This window comes from Hyla sarda, unplaced genomic scaffold (assembly GCF_029499605.1).
Source record: "Hyla sarda isolate aHylSar1 unplaced genomic scaffold, aHylSar1.hap1 scaffold_556, whole genome shotgun sequence".
NCBI lineage: Eukaryota > Metazoa > Chordata > Amphibia > Anura > Hylidae > Hyla > Hyla sarda.
The window spans coordinates 91,412-106,977 of record NW_026610568.1 but is presented as its reverse complement, the minus strand read 5'-3'; the positions used below and the strand labels follow the sequence as shown (position 1 = coordinate 106,977).

Here is a 15,566-nt window from a genome sequence, read left to right as displayed (position 1 = left end):
CATTCCTCCGGACTGTCTGATCTCCACTTCTCCAGCTTCCATCAGGCAAACTCCTCCAGGGAAGACCTTCGTTTCTCCACGCCAGCGTCTCGGGATTCTCAAATGGGGACACTCCTCCCACCTCGCAGGCCATGTGGGCATCAAAAAATCCTTGCAACTCATCTCCCGATTTTATTGGTGGCCGACTCTGGAGACTGATGTTATTGATTTCGTGCGGGCCTGTACTGTCTGTGCCCGGGATAAGACTCCTCGCCAGAAGCCTGCTGGTCTCCTTCATCCTCTGCCTGTTCCTGAACAGCCTTGGTCACAGATTGGTATGGACTTTATTACGGACTTGCCCTCATCCCGTGGCAACACAGTTGTTTGGGTGGTCGTTGATCGATTTTCCAAGATGGCACATTTTATTCCTCTTCCTGGTCTTCCTTCAGCGCCTCAGTTGGCGTAGAGGCGTCCAATTCGTGTCTAAATTCTGGAGGGCCTTCTGTAAACAGCTCAAGATCAAATTAAACTTCTCTTCTTCTTATCATCCCCAATCCAATGGGCAAGTAGAAAGAGTTAATCAGGTCCTGGGTGACTATTTACGGCATTTTGTTTCCTCCCGCCAGGATGACTGGGCAGATCTTCTACCATGGGCCGAATTCTCATACAACTTCAGAGTCTCCGAATCTTCTGCTAAATCCCCATTTTTCGTGTTGTACGGCCGTCACCCTCTTCCTCCCCTCCCTACTCCCTTGCCCTCTGGTTTGCCCGCTGTGGATGAAGTGACTCGTGATCTTTCCACCATATGGAAAGAGACCCAAAATTCTCTTTTACAGGCTTCATCCCGGATGAAAAGATTTGCTGATAAAAAAAGAAGAACTCCCCCCATTTTTGCTCCCGGAGACAAGGTATGGCTCTCCGCTAAATATGTCCGCTTTCGTGTCCCCAGTTACAAACTGGGACCACGCTATCTTGGTCCTTTCAAAATCAAGTGCCAGATCAACCCTGTCTCTTACAAACTCCTTATTCCTCCTTCTCTCCGTATTCCCAATGCCTTATATGTCTCTCTCCTTAAACCACTCATCCTTAACCGCTTCTCTCCCAAAGTTGTTTCTCCCACTCCAGTTTCCGGATCTTCTGACGTCTTTTCTGTGAAGGAGATTCTAGCATCCAAGACGGTCAGAGGTAAAAGATTCTTCTTGGTCGACTGGGAGAATTGCGGCCCTGAGGAGAGATCCTGGGAACCTGAGGACAACATCCTGGACAAAAGTCTTATCCTCAGGTTCTCAGGCTCCAAAAAGAGGGGGAGACCCAAGGGGGGGGTACTGTTACGTCGAGCGCTCCGGGTCCCCGCTCCTCCCCGGAGCGCTCGCAGCGTTCTCTCATTCGCAGCGCCCCGGTCAGACCTGCTGACCGGGTGCGCTGCGATATTACTCCCAGCCGGGATGCGATTCGCGATGCGGGACGCGCCCGCTCGCGATGCGCATCTCGGCTCCCGTACCTGACCCGTTCCCCGTCTGTGTTGTCCCGGCGCGCGCGGCCCCGCTCCTTAGGGCGCGCACGCGCCGGGTCTCTGCCATTTAAAGGGCCACTGCGCCACTGATTGGCGCAGCAGGCCTAATCAGTATTCTCACCTGTGCACTCCCTACTTATACCTCACTTCCCCTGCACTCCCTCGCCGGATCTTGTTGCCATTGTGCCAGTGAAAGCGTTCCCTTGTGTGTTCCTAGCCTGTGTTCCAGACCTCCTGCCGTTGCCCCTGACTACGATCCTTGCTGCCTGCCCTGACCTTCTGCTACGTCCGACTTTGCTCTTGTCTACTCCCTTGTACCGCGCCTATCTTCAGCAGTCAGAGAGGTTGAGCCGTTGCTGATGGATACGACCTGGTTGCTACCGCCGCTGCAAGACCATCCCACTTTGCGGCGGGCTCTGGTGAATACCAGTAGCAACTTAGAACCGGTCCACCAGCACGGTCCACGCCAATCCCTCTCTGGCACAGAGGATCCACCTCCTGCCAGCCGAATCGTGACAATACCCCAGGTATTTGGTCTCTTCCAACCCAATCTCACATTTTTTGGGGTTAGCAGTTAACCCAGCTTTCCTGAGGGAGTCTACAACAGCCTGCACCTTTGGTAGACAACTTTCCCAGTCTGTGCTGTGAATGGCGATATTGTCTGGGTAGGCTGAAGCATACCGACTATGTGGCCAGAGCATAATGTCCATTAACCTTTGGAACATAGCGGGAGCGCCATGTAGACCAAAGGGTAACACCTTGTATTGAAACAGGCCTTCTGGTGTGACAAATGCTGTTTTCTCTTTGGCAGCCTCCATCAAGGGTACCTGCCAGTACCCTTTTGTGAAGTCCAAAACAGAAAAGTACCGGGCTTGTCCCAGCTTCTCAATAAGATCATCAACTCGGAGCATGGGATAAGCATCAATCTTTGAAACTTCATTCAGTTTCCGGAAATTGTTACAGAACCGTAACGTACCATCTGGCTTGGGTATTAAGACTATCGGACTAGCCCACTCACTATTCGATTCCTCGATGACAACTAATTTTAACATTTGTTGCACTTCTTCCAAAATGGCTTGTCGCTGCGACTCAGGTACCCGGTATGGTTTCCAACTGATTTTCACCTGGGGTTCAGTGACAATGTCATGGCGGATGACAGAAGTATGTCTGGGAAGGTCTGAGAACACATCGGTGTTCCTACTGACAAACTCCCTGGTCTCCTGAGTCTGTGCAGCAGAAAATCTGTCAGCAATCTTTACTGTGGCAACCGCTTCCCTCGCACCAGACTGAGGGATGGGAAACTCCACCCCTAACAAACCTGGCCGAAGGCTTGCCTTCCACACTAGTCTCCCTATCTTTCCAAGTTTTCAGCAGATTTACATAGTACACTTGCTCTGGCTTCCTTCGTCCGGGATGGTTGCCCTGTACGTCACTTCCCCTATCTTTCCGATCACTTCATAGGGACCATGCCACCGAGCCAGGAACTTACTATCAACTATTGGTACCAGAAACAGAACCCGGTCTCCCGGGTTTAAATTCCGAACCCGAGCCTGGCAATTATAAACTCTGCTCTGAGCTCGCTGAGCTGTCTCCATATGTTCCCTGACCGAAGGCAACACCATTTCAATTTGTTCCTGTAACTGAGTGACATACTCAATTACACTTTTGTGCGGTTGGGCTGTTGTTCCAATGCTTCTTTAGTTATGTCTAACAGACCATGTGGATGTCTGCCATATAGCAGTTCAAAGGGCGAGAAGCCAGTAGAGGCCTGGAGCACTTCTCGCACTGCGAACATAAGATAAGGCAGCAAGAGATCCCAATTCTTCCCATCTCTAGCCACCTGCTTTGAAATATTTTTTAACATTTGGTTAAACCTTTTTACCAGGCCATCTGTCTGAGGGTGGTACATGAAGGTCCGTAGCTGTTTTACCTGCAACAGCTTACTGAGCTCTTTCATTACTTTAGATATAAACGGGGTACCCTGGTCAGTCAACACCTCTTTAGGTAAACCCACTCGGGAGAACATGTCCATTAGCTCCTTAGCTATGAGTTTGACTGAGGTATGTCGCAGAGGAAGCACCTCAGGATACCTAGTTGCATAGTCCAGGACCACCAGGATGTGTTGGTGCCCCCTAGCGGACTTTCTCAACGGACCTACCAGATCCATAGCAATCTGTTCAAATGGAACTTCAATAATTGGGAGGGTTAAACCTTTTTACCAGGCCATCTGTCTGAGGGTGGTATACGGAGGTCTGTGGCTGTTTTACCTGCAACAGCTTACTGAGCTCTTTCATTACTTTAGATATAATCGGGGTACCCTGGCCAGTCAACACCTTTTTAGGTAAACCCACTTGGGAGAACATCTCCATTAGCTCCTTAGCTATGAGTTTGACTGAGATATGTCGCAGAGGAAGCGCCTCAGGATACCTAGTTGCATTGTCCAGGACCACCAGGATGTGTTGGTGCCTCCTAGCGTACTCTGGCAACGGACCTACCAGATCCATAGCAATCTGTTCAAATGGAACTTCAATAATTGGGAGGGGCCTTGTACCTCCCCACAAGGTGCACCATTCCCAGGGCATTGCAAGGGGATACCTGGCCAATCCAGCTCTGGAGGGGGGTAGGCAGAGCCCTCCAGAATATATCGGCCAGGAGTCAGTCTAGCATAGCAGTGGGAGACAGGACCTCCGGCTGTAGCCACTTCTGCAGACGCTTCAACAAGTCATAATATTGCGGCCGGGCAGGCTCAGCCAGCTTATACCCCCACTGCCTCACGCGTTGGGCCCGGACCCACACATTTACCCCCAGTCTTGCCAAGATCTCACCCTTCACCGTATCGTAGTCAGCCGCCTTGTCCAGATTCTCCACTATCCCAGTTGCTAGTAGTGAAATGAGAGTCCACAACCAGTTATGGTCAAACAGAGGCTTTACTGAGTATAAGACAGATGGGATTATCTTCACAGCTAAGGCCAGATTTCCCAGAGAGGTGGCCAGGACCCAGAAGGGCCTCACAGCTTGTTGGAACAATATACTTGTAAGTAACTTGATTTGAGATTAGACTTGACTTGACTATATGCAGGACTTAACTGGTTTCTGTGACAGTAGACATAGACTTGATACTTACTGGAATGACTGTAGCTTTTGGGGTCTTCCAGATCCTGATCACTTGCACTGAGATCTCTGGTGGTTGCTGTCTCAGTAAAGACTTGAGATGGAAGAGCTGCTTGCAGAAGAAGAGCTGGTAGCAAAAAGAGCGAATTGTAATGGCGCCCCTTTATATAGTGGGGGCTGGACTAAAGCCCATTGGTCAAGCTGAGGGCCATGGGTTAAGCTGGTGCTCTCTGGGAGAACATGTGACAACAAATCATGTGACTGCATAACATACCATGTGACAGACTTACACAGGTCCTTGAGACCTTCCACAGGTCCTTTGTACTACCTGTACATAAGGATACTGTCTAGGCATTAAAGTGACATAGCTCCCAGGTGACTGAGGGTCTCAACCTGACAGTGCTTAAGGGTAGTACAGGACCATGATCCTTGGATGTCTGTTTACGTGTAAATACCTCAATAGTAACATAATATTTCTGCTTAAATTGCACTTATCAGGTGAATGCACCTGAACCCTGTTGTAGTGTTTAACAAATATATTTGCTAAGGTAACTAAATGTAAATGGTTATTGTACACGGAAAAAAAAATAGCCTTGTGCACGTGTACACAAAATTTTTTAAATAATAGGTGTTTTAGTAGTTGCTAGTAGGTGCCTCTCTCAGCTCTGCTGGGAGTAACATTTCCGTCACCCATCACTAACACCATCTCAAAGGTCTACACAGGGAAAACTACCCCTAAGGTATCAAGACTAACCTTTCCCGTATTACTATACACATAGTACCTCAAAATAATCACTGAAAGGACAACTGTAGTGGAACACTTTTACATATGCCCGTGCCCGGGCCTCAAAAACTAACAAAATAAACTCAAACATATTGTCACATCGTCTGTGGGGCGGAGTGGCCCAGATCCAGGGGCTTGGTCGGGCAGTAGTGGGGCTGCCTGGCCACTGGGTCGCTCCCCCCATTGGGCATGGGGTCTCGGAGGCAGCGGTTGCCGCCGGGGGCTATGCCAGTATCAGGTTAGGGACCCACTCTAACAAGGTGGCCTTGACGTGGCGAGTGGGCTTGTACTTTTTGATCAAAATGTATACTAACAACCTGTTAGTTTTTGAAATTATGCTGAGAAGCAAGTAGATCATATTACAAATGGTGGATGTGCGGCTGTGTTTCTCTTTTTGTGTTGCACATTTGTAGTCTCTCCCTTCTTCCAGGGCCAGCACTTCACTCCACCCATTTGGCCCAGGCGTTTTTAATTAGCAGGAAACTGCATAAAGGGTTTCCTCCTACCATTCTCCCAGCCCTCTGGCAGTGAGCACATGGTAGGTTTCATACTGGTGTGGTTCTCTGTGGCGGCCGCTGTTTATGTGATGCTTTGTCTGTGGAGTGGATTGGCCCAGAGCCAGGGGCTTGGTCGGGCAGTAGTGGGGCTGTCTGGCCACTGGGTCGCTCCCCCCATTGGGCATGGGGTCTCGGAGGCAGTGGTCGCCGCCGGGGCTATGCCAGTGTCAGGTTAGGGACCCACTCTAACGAGGTGGCCTTGACGTGGCGAGTGGGCTTGTACTTTTTTTTCAAAATGTATACTAACAACCTGTTAGTTTTTGAAATTATGCTGAGAAGCAAGTAGATCATATTACCAATGGGGGATGTGCGGCTGTGTTTCTCTTTTTGTGTTGCACATTTGTAGTCTCTCCCTTCTTCCAGAGCCAGCACTCCACTCCACCCATTTGGCCCAGGCATTTTTAATTAGCAGGAAACTGCATAAAGGGTTTCCTCCTACCATTCTCCCAGCCCTCTGGCAGTGAGCACATGGTAGGTTTCATGCTGGTGTGGCTCTCTGTGGCGACCATTGTTTCTGTGATGCTTTGTCTGTGGGGTGGAGTGGCCCAGAGCCAGGGGCTTGGTCGGGCAGTAGTGGGGCTGCCTGGCCACTGGGTCGCTCCCCCATTGGGCATGGGGTCTCGGAGGCAGTGGTCGCCGCCGGGGCTATGCCAGTGTCAGGTTAGGGACCCACTCTAACGAGGTGGCCTTGATGTAGCGAGTGGGCTTGTACTTTTTGATCAAAATGTATACTAACAACCTGTTAGTTTTTGAAATTATGCTGAGAAGCAAGTAGATCATATTACAAATGGTGGATGTGCGGCTGTGTTTCTCTTTTTGTGTTGCAATCTCATACATACATTCCTACGAGCCCCCGTTGGTCTGGCACAGGCCTCCCGGTCTGGCAGTGCTGACATCATTCCACTTCCCGGGGACGCCGCAGAGCCGTCGGCGTATCACTGGCCGTAGCGATGTCTTGCCCCGGCTGGTGATAGGCTGAGCCCACTGTCATGTAAGGAGCTCTGGCCGGCTTCTTACATGACAGTGGGCTCAGCCTATCACCAGCCGGGGCAAGACATCGCTACGGCCGGTGTTACGCCGACGGCTCTGCGGCGTCCCCGTCCCCAGGAAGTGGAATGATGTCAGCACTGCCAGACCGTGAGGCCTGTGCCGGACCAACGGGGGCTCATAGGAAGGTATGTATGAGTTTATTTTGTTTATTTTTGAGGCCCGGGCATGGGCATATGTAAAAGTGTTCCACTACAGTTGTCCTTTAAGTGTACTTACCTCACTTAAACTTAGTACACCAAACAGCAAAAATATCTCATACTCAAGTAAACGCTTTAGGAATTGTAGCCTATGTCATTTTCCAATTCCTGCCACTGTTATGTACACTAACTGTTCTTCTCTTTCTCCTACGTGTGCGAGATGCCCTGCCTGGCCAGTAGGTGCTCTTGCGAGCTAAAAATAATACACGTAATCAAATGGTAACCTAGGTTAGGTTTATCTGTTGTGTTCTAGGGATAAGAGCATGTAGCCAATGGAACCTAGTAGCCAGTTTATTAGTAGAAAGCCTCAGGCAAGCCAGTAAAACCCTCAGTGTACTAAACAGTTAACTAATATGGCAAAAATGTCTAGTGAGATTCAGAAATATCTATTAAGCTTTAAAAAAGTTAAGTATGGTGTATCTCGTGTATAATAATGTCATCCTGTTACTAAATTCATGAACCAAGTAATCCTGTTCATGAGTTTACCCATGTATATGCTTGTACCTCAGAAAAAGTTAAATAACCTTGTAGTGTTATACAGCCTGATTAATGGACATTTAAAAAGTTATGCCCAGGACTGTTATAAAGTAACCTTCACTTCGTCCCTCTGTCTTAGGGGACAGACGTCGAGGCGGACTTCTTTTAAGTAAGGGGGTTTGTGGTGTCCCGGTACCGTATTGCATACCGTACCTTGTATGGTGGTCCCCACCTGGGACAGCCCCTGGTCGCCTCCTCCTTTTCTAATTTTATGATGTTTATGTATACATATTTAATAATGTGTATATTTAATATAATGCATATTAGTGTGCTTACATTGTTAGCGTCGCAGGACCTTCGGTCATGTGACTATGTTAATTCCTCTATGGTATGTTGGAGGACCTTTGGAGGTCCTTGGGTCACATGTTACTCATAACCCTTTGTAAAGGTGATTGAGAGAAGTATTGGACCAATTAGCTCTAGCCCAGCCCCTGCCCATATAAGGGAGCTGTAGCCAATTATCGCTCTCTTGGGTTGCTGCTCTCGTGGATGCCGGACTAGCAGGACGGATCTGCGCAACTTTCAAAGACAAGCTAGGCCAGAAAACCTGCCGGCCTCAGCTAAACTAAACCGTGAGTCCTAAACTAAATCCCCGCTAAATCTAGCGTGACTACTGGACCGCAACTAAATCCCCTAAATCTAGTGGAACAGCGCATATCAGTCTATGGACTCTAAAACGCTCAAGGTCCCAACCACTGTCAATCTCTAAGAGACTTTGCCTGTATAGAGACTGTTCCGGTTATGAAGCTTGCATAAAATCTTCAGTAAGGTACCGACTGTTTTCAGCAAACTCTCCGGTTGTGGACACACCAAATAAGTGATTACAGTTACATTTTGGGACTCACATTTACCTATTTTCTGATCAGCAGCGTCCTCTTTCCTTTTCTTCTCCGTCCGGATAAGACCGCCATGTGGATCTCTTAACATCCGCAGGACAAATATGTCAGACTCTGCATTTTTTCAGTGCCCTCCTCTACACAATCTTTTTATCTATAGGCCCACAAACTGTAATAATGCCCTCCTTGGTGTCCTGCACAGTAAAAGGGCAGGTAGGTAAGGTAGGTAGCCAGGTAAATAGGTAACTAGGTAGGTAGATCAGGAAGCCAGATATGTAGGTAGGTGACAAGCCAGGTAGGTGGGGGGCTAGCTAGGTAGTTAGGCAGCCATGTATGAAGGCCAGGTATGTACATAGTTAGGTAGCTGGGTATGTAGGTAGTAAGATAGCCTAGAATGTAGGTAAGTAGTTAGGCATCCAGGTATAAAGTTAGATAGCCCCCCTTCCCTGTAGGTATAGGCAGCAGAGTTAACCCCCCTCCCTGTAAGTATAGACAGCAGACTTAACCCCCCTTCACCCTAGGTATAGGCAGCAGAGTCCCACCCCCCACCCACTTTCCCCATAGGTATAGGCAGAGTTACCCCCCCCCTTTCCCCATAGATATAGGCAGAGTTACCCCCTCCCCCCTCTTCACCATAGGTATAGGCAGAGTTACCCCCCCTTTCCCCATAGGTCTAGGCAGGGCCCCCCCCTTCCCCATAGTTATAGGCAGAGTTTACCACCCCACTTTCCATATAGGTATAGGTAGAGTTACCCCCCTTTCCCCATAGGTATAGGAAGAGTTACCCCTCCCGCCCACATTCCCATAGGTATAGGCAGAGTTACACCCCTCTCCCCTCTTTCCCATAGGTATATGTAGAGTTACACCCCACTCTTTCCCATAGGTATATGCAGAGTTACACCCCCCTCTTTCCCATAGGTATATGCAGATATACACCCCCCTCTTTCCCACAGGCATATGAAGAGTTACACCCCCCTCTGTCCCATAGGTATACGCAGAGTTACGCCCCCTTCCCCATAGGTATATGCAGAGTTACACCCCCCTCTTTCTCATAGGTATATGCAGAGTTACACCCAGGGGTCAAGTCCTGGAAAACAAAAGTGTGGGAACTCACCCAATATTTCTACTCAAGGGCTGGTCCTGCTAGTTGGAACAGTGTTACTGCAGTGGAAAAAGTGCAGGAACTCAGTTCCCTTGCGTTCCTGTGGGACTTGAGCCCTGGTTACACCCCCTTTCCCATAGGTATATGCAGAGTTACACCCCCCCCCTTTTCCCATAGGTATATGCAGAGTTACTCCCCTCCCCCCCTCTTCCCCATAGGTATATGGAGAGTTAAAAAATAAAAAAATAAAAAGATGCTCACCTGATGTCCCACGCAGTGATCTCCTCAGCAGCAGGGGTCCGCGTCTTCTCCCCTCCACAGTACAGGTGCCAAGGAGTGATGTCATCGGCGCCTTTACTGCGTGCTGCATGGGGGGCAGAGGTCACGTCTCCTCTGTGTAAGCTGCAGATGCGGCTCAGACAGAGGGGAAACCTTCTCCTGTATGTTCACAAGGCTTCATAACAAAAAGTGAAGTGCTGGCACTGCTCTCCCTCTATATATTCTCCCTTAAGTAGTCTATATGCGCACTCTAGCTAGCAGCGTATCTTCATGTGGTGGTGCTCATGTACTGCGATAGTGATAAGATAAATGCAAATCCATATAGTTAAGAAGAAAGTACAGACAACTCACCACGTTGTAGTAACTTCGTGTTTATTACTGGGACATGCAGGTAAAGCGGCTCCACGCCACACCGGGATGCCGAACACTAGTGCGTTAACCGATGACAGCTGTTTCTTTCCTTTCAGGAACTTCAACAGATCGACGATCTGTTGAAGTTCCTGAAAGGAAAGAAACAGCTGTCATCGGTTAACGCACTAGTGTTCGGCATCCCGGTGTGGCGTGGAGCCGCTTTACCTGCATGTCCCAGTAATAAACACGAAGTTACTACAACGTGGTGAGTTGCCTGTACTTTCTTCTTAACTATATGGATTTGCATTTATCTTCTCCTGTATGTGCATGTATGGTACATACCGGAGAAGGCAGCGATGTTCGCTGGGGATCTGGGACGAGTGTCCCAGATTCTCAGTAGTGGCGGCAGGCCCTTATCACGGCCAGGCCCTCGGATGACGTCCGATCAGCCTGGCTGGTCAGTCCGCCCCTGTAAGCCTTTGACAGGTTGTTTTCTGCAAAAGTCAGAATGATACAATATTAGGTGGATTTAATGTTATGGTTGATATGTATTTCTTACCTTGGATGTGTGGATATTGTATCATCAATAGAAGACTGAACTGGAGTGTATTTGATGTGGTCTCTGTTCCAGCTGTGAAAAGCTCAAAGGCTACAATAGTCAGATTATGGTCGTTGAATTCTTTACAGTTCATTTCATTCTCCTGGAATTAAAAGATAGAATATACTGTTCTATTAAGTTCCCTTAGGTATTGGTGTTTCCAATACTCCTGGAGCCCCAATCAGCAGTATTACCATTTGATGGCAAGTAATACACAGCTAACAACACTTTTCTTTGACCAAAATAATGACATCTTGATGTAACACTTTATAAAGCAATGGGATACATCGGACACTGAACTGGGACTGTCATATAAAAGAGTTGGCATAGGGTGGTGGCTTCCATGACACAGATGTGAACAAAGCCTTGGTCTGCTAAAACACATTGGATATACATTAAGTCGGCTGAACCTGTTGACTTGTTGAAAAATGGGAGTTCTAATTTGTGTTCTAATGGGTGTTCTACTCTGGCCCTAATACATCTTATCCCCTATCCAAAGGATAGGGGATAAGATGTATGATTGTGGGGTCCCACCGCTGGGGACCCCCGCAATCTGTCATTTCGCATCCACCTTTGTGAGCTCTCTGCATCCCTGGAGGCTCTGAGTGTGAAGCGTGACAACCACGGGGCCTGAGTATCGTGACGTCACAACTCTGCCCCCATGTGACATCATACCCCCTCAATGCAAGTCTATGGGAGGGGGCGTGACGGCATAGACTTGCATTGAGGGGGCGGGGCATGACGTCACACGGGGTTTAGTCGTGATGTCACGAGACTCCAGCCCTGTGGCAGTCACGCTTCACACTCGGAGCCTCCAGCGCTGCAGAGAGCTCACAAAGGTTGGTGCGGAATTACATATTGCTGGGGTCCCCGCGATCATAAATCTTATCCCCTTTCCTTTGGACAGGGAATAAAATGTATTAGGGCCAGAGTAAGCCACGTCACAATAGTAAGTAATCCACAAATGTTCTTAATGCAAGAATTGCAAACTTTATTAGGGTCACAAATGATAAAAATTCTTACTTAGAGGCTTATATTTTTAATATTCCATCCAGCTATAAGAAAAACATTTTGACCCTCATCAAATGGTTATAAATTTTATACTGTATAGGAAAATAGAATAAAGCGTAATAGGTACATGATAATATTTAGTAATTAATAAAATATATATTCATAACAAAAAAAAACTATTATGTACTATGATATAGGAAGAAGCAGGAGGGAAAAGCAAGTGATTTTAGATAGCAGCAAATAATATACATAGATAGGTACAATATATGCCTGTGAATATACATTTTGACCCTAGTAAAGTTAAACTTACTGATATCGGCAGGATACAACTCTCCTTAGAGAGCAGATATCAGTGGAAATAGAGATTGAGAATTTTTTTTTATGAGTTGATTACACATTTACCCACAACTATTTAACTGTACCCATAAGAAGTAGATTAAAGGGGTACTCCTCTCCTAGACATCTTATCCCCTATCCAATGGATAGGGAATAAGATGTCTGATTGCGGGGATCCCGCCTCTGGGAACCCCCGTGATCTCTCCAGCAGCACCCCTGTCATCTACTGCATGGAGCGAACTTCGCTCCATGCCTGATGATGGGTGATACAGGAGCCGGAGTATCGTAATGTTACGGGCCTGCCCCCTCATGACGTCACAGCCCTCCCCCTGAATGCAGGTCTATGGGAGGGGGCGTGGCAACCGTCACGCCCACTCTTGTAGAGAAGATGTCTAGGGGAGGAGTACCCCTTTAAAGTTAATAAAAATTAATGATAACAAGTAAAATTATAGAATGTTCTTACAATGTTTCCAGAAAGATTACTGGGCATGCACTGGGTGGTGGTCAACCATTAAAGGGAAACGCCGGTGGAAACAAGTGAAAAACAAATGTTTTCAAATCAACTGGTGCCAGAAAGTTATATGTAAATTACTTCTATTTCAAAAATCTTAATCCTTCCACTACTTATCAGCTGCTGTATACTACAGAGAACATTGTGTAGATCTTTTCAGTCTGACAATAGTGCTCTCTGCTGACACCTTTGTCCGTCTCAGGAACTGTCCAGATGAGAAGCATATCCCCATAGAAAACCCCTCCTGCTCTGGAGAGTTCATGACAAGGACAGAGGTGTCAGCAGAGAGCACTGTAGTCAGACTGAAAAGAACTTCACTAATTTCACTGTAGTATAGCTGTAGTATACAGCAGCTGATAAGTACTGGAAAGGTTAAGATTTTTAAATGGAAGTATTTTACAAATCTGTTTAACTTTCTGGCACCAGAAAGTTCCCCTTGAACCTACTTTATCTTATAGGCAGCTTTACTTCTTAAATTGTGCTGGGGGCTAGAAAGCTATTTTGAAAGCTAGAAAGCTATTTTGGAGATAAGTAGCACTTTCAATGGGAACAAAAACTAGTTACTTTACATAGTTCATTACCTTGCTTGCCCTTATGAGGAAGCAGTCTATGAAATCTCTTGGTGAGTTGACATTTATTGTCTTCTTATGAGATTCTATTTGCTCCTTGATGAAAGATTTCATGTATTCACATTCTTGAAAGATCTTTTGATGACGACCAGGCAGATGCTTCATTATACTTTCAAATGCAACATATGCCTGTTGAATAGAGATTTGTAAGTATTTTTTATACACATTGGGGGATATTTATCAAACACTGTGTAAAGAAAAATAAGTGCAGGGTCCCTCAAACAAAAGGAAAGAAGAAATCGGTTTGCTATGGGCAACTACACCACTCTCCCTCTATGCAGGTTTTGATAAATCTCCCATTGGGTTTTATTTAGCTTTTTTTTAATTATATCTGACTTTTATGTAATGAGTTTTCACCCCCTGTCTATTTTCCCTGTTAGGGAATATGGAAATCATAGAGGGAGGTTCATCACTCAGGACCCCTCTCTATAGGCCAAAACAGCTGTACCTTAACCTTAAGCACAAACGACATACAGGTATGCCCTTGCATCCTGGTACTTAACCCCTTGGGGACGGAGCCCTAAGGACGGGAGCATTTTTTGCAAATCTGACCACTGTCACTTTAAGCATTAATAACTCTGGGATGCTTTTACTTATAAATTTGATTCCGAGATTGTTTTTTCGTGACATATTCTACTTTATGTTAGTGGTAAATTTTCGTCGATACTTTCTTGGTGAACAATTGAAAAATTTCATGAAAAATTTGAATTTCGAACTTTGAAGCTCTCTGCTTATAAGGAATATAGATATTCCAAATAAATTATATATTGATTCACATATACCATATGTCTAATTTGACATGTTTTTACTTATGGAAAACATCAGAGGGCTTCAAAGTTCAGCAGCATTTTTCCAATTTTTCGCAAAATTTTCAAAATCTGAATTTTTCAGGGACCAGTTCAGGTTTGAAGTGGATTTGAAGGGTCTTCTGGTTAGAAATACCCCATAAATGGCCCCATTATAAAAACTGCACCCCTCAAAGTATTCAAAATGACATTCAGTAAGTGTGTTAACCCTTTAGGTGTTTCACAGGAATAGCAGCAAAGTGACGGAGAAAATTAAAAATCTTCATTTTTTACACTCGCATGTTCTTGTAGACCCAGTTTTTGAGTTTTTACAAGGGGTTAAAGGAAAAAAATCCTCTCAAAATTTGTAACCCAATTTCTCTCGAGTAACAAAATACCTCATATGTGTATGTCAAGTGTTCAGCGGGTGCACTAGAGGTCTCAGAAGCGAAGGAGCAACAATGGGATTTAGGAGAGTGAGTTTTTCTGAAATGGTTTTTGGGGGGCATGTCCCATTTAGGAAGCCCCTATGGTGCCAGGACAGCAACCCCCCCCCCCCACATCGCACACTATTATGGAAACTACACCCCTCAAGGAACGTAACAAGGGGTACGGTGAGCCTTAACACACCACAGGTGTTTGACAACTTTTTGTTAAAGTCGGATGTGTAAATGAAAAAAAAAATGTTCACTAAAATGCTGTTTTTTCCCCAAATTTTACTTTTTTACAAGGGGTAATAGGAGAAAATGCCCCCCAAAATTTGTAACCCCATTTCTTCTGAGTATGGAAATACCCCATGTTTGGACGTCAAGTGCACTGCGAGCGAACTACAATGCTCAGAAGAGAAGGAGCGCCATTGAGCTTTTAGAGAGATAATTTGTTTGGAATGGAAGTCGGGGGCCATGTGCATTTACAAAGCCCCCTGTGGTGCCAGAACAGTGGACCCCCCACATGTGACCCCATTTTGGAAAATACACCCCTCACAGAATGTAATAAGGGGTACAGTGAGCATTTACACCCTACTGGCGTTTGACAGATTTTTGGAACAGTGGGCTGTGCAAGCAAAAAAATTTCATTTTTCATTTTCACTGACCACTGTTCCAAAAATCTGTCAGACACCTGTGGGGTGTTAAGGCTCACTGTACCCCTTGTTACATTACGTGAGGGGTGCAGTTTGCAAAATGGGGTCACATGTGTGTATTTATTTTTTGGGGTTTATGTCAGAACCGCTGTAAAATCAGCCACCCCTGTGCAAATCACCAATTTAGGCCTCAAATGTACATAGTGTGCTCTCACTCCTGAGCCTTGTTGTACGCCCGCAGAGTATTTTACGCCCACATATGGGGTATTTCCGTACTCAGGAGGATTGCGTTACAAATTTTGGGGGTCTTTTTTTCCTT

At 46.4% G+C, this 15,566-nt stretch overlaps 1 protein-coding gene across 2 annotated transcripts in view; it reads right to left on the bottom strand.

Moving 5' to 3' along the window:
• Positions 1 to 15,566, bottom strand: part of LOC130339914 (cytochrome P450 2C20-like) — a 125,069-nt gene that overhangs the window by 51,611 nt on the left and 57,892 nt on the right. For both annotated transcript variants that reach the window (XM_056554099.1, XM_056554100.1), the window contains exons 5-6: positions 13,334 to 13,510; positions 10,856 to 10,997 (exon numbers count right to left, since the gene is read on the bottom strand). In XM_056554099.1, coding sequence (XP_056410074.1) covers positions 10,856 to 10,997; positions 13,334 to 13,510 — 319 coding nt within the window. The remainder of the gene's footprint in view (positions 1 to 10,855; positions 10,998 to 13,333; positions 13,511 to 15,566) is intronic.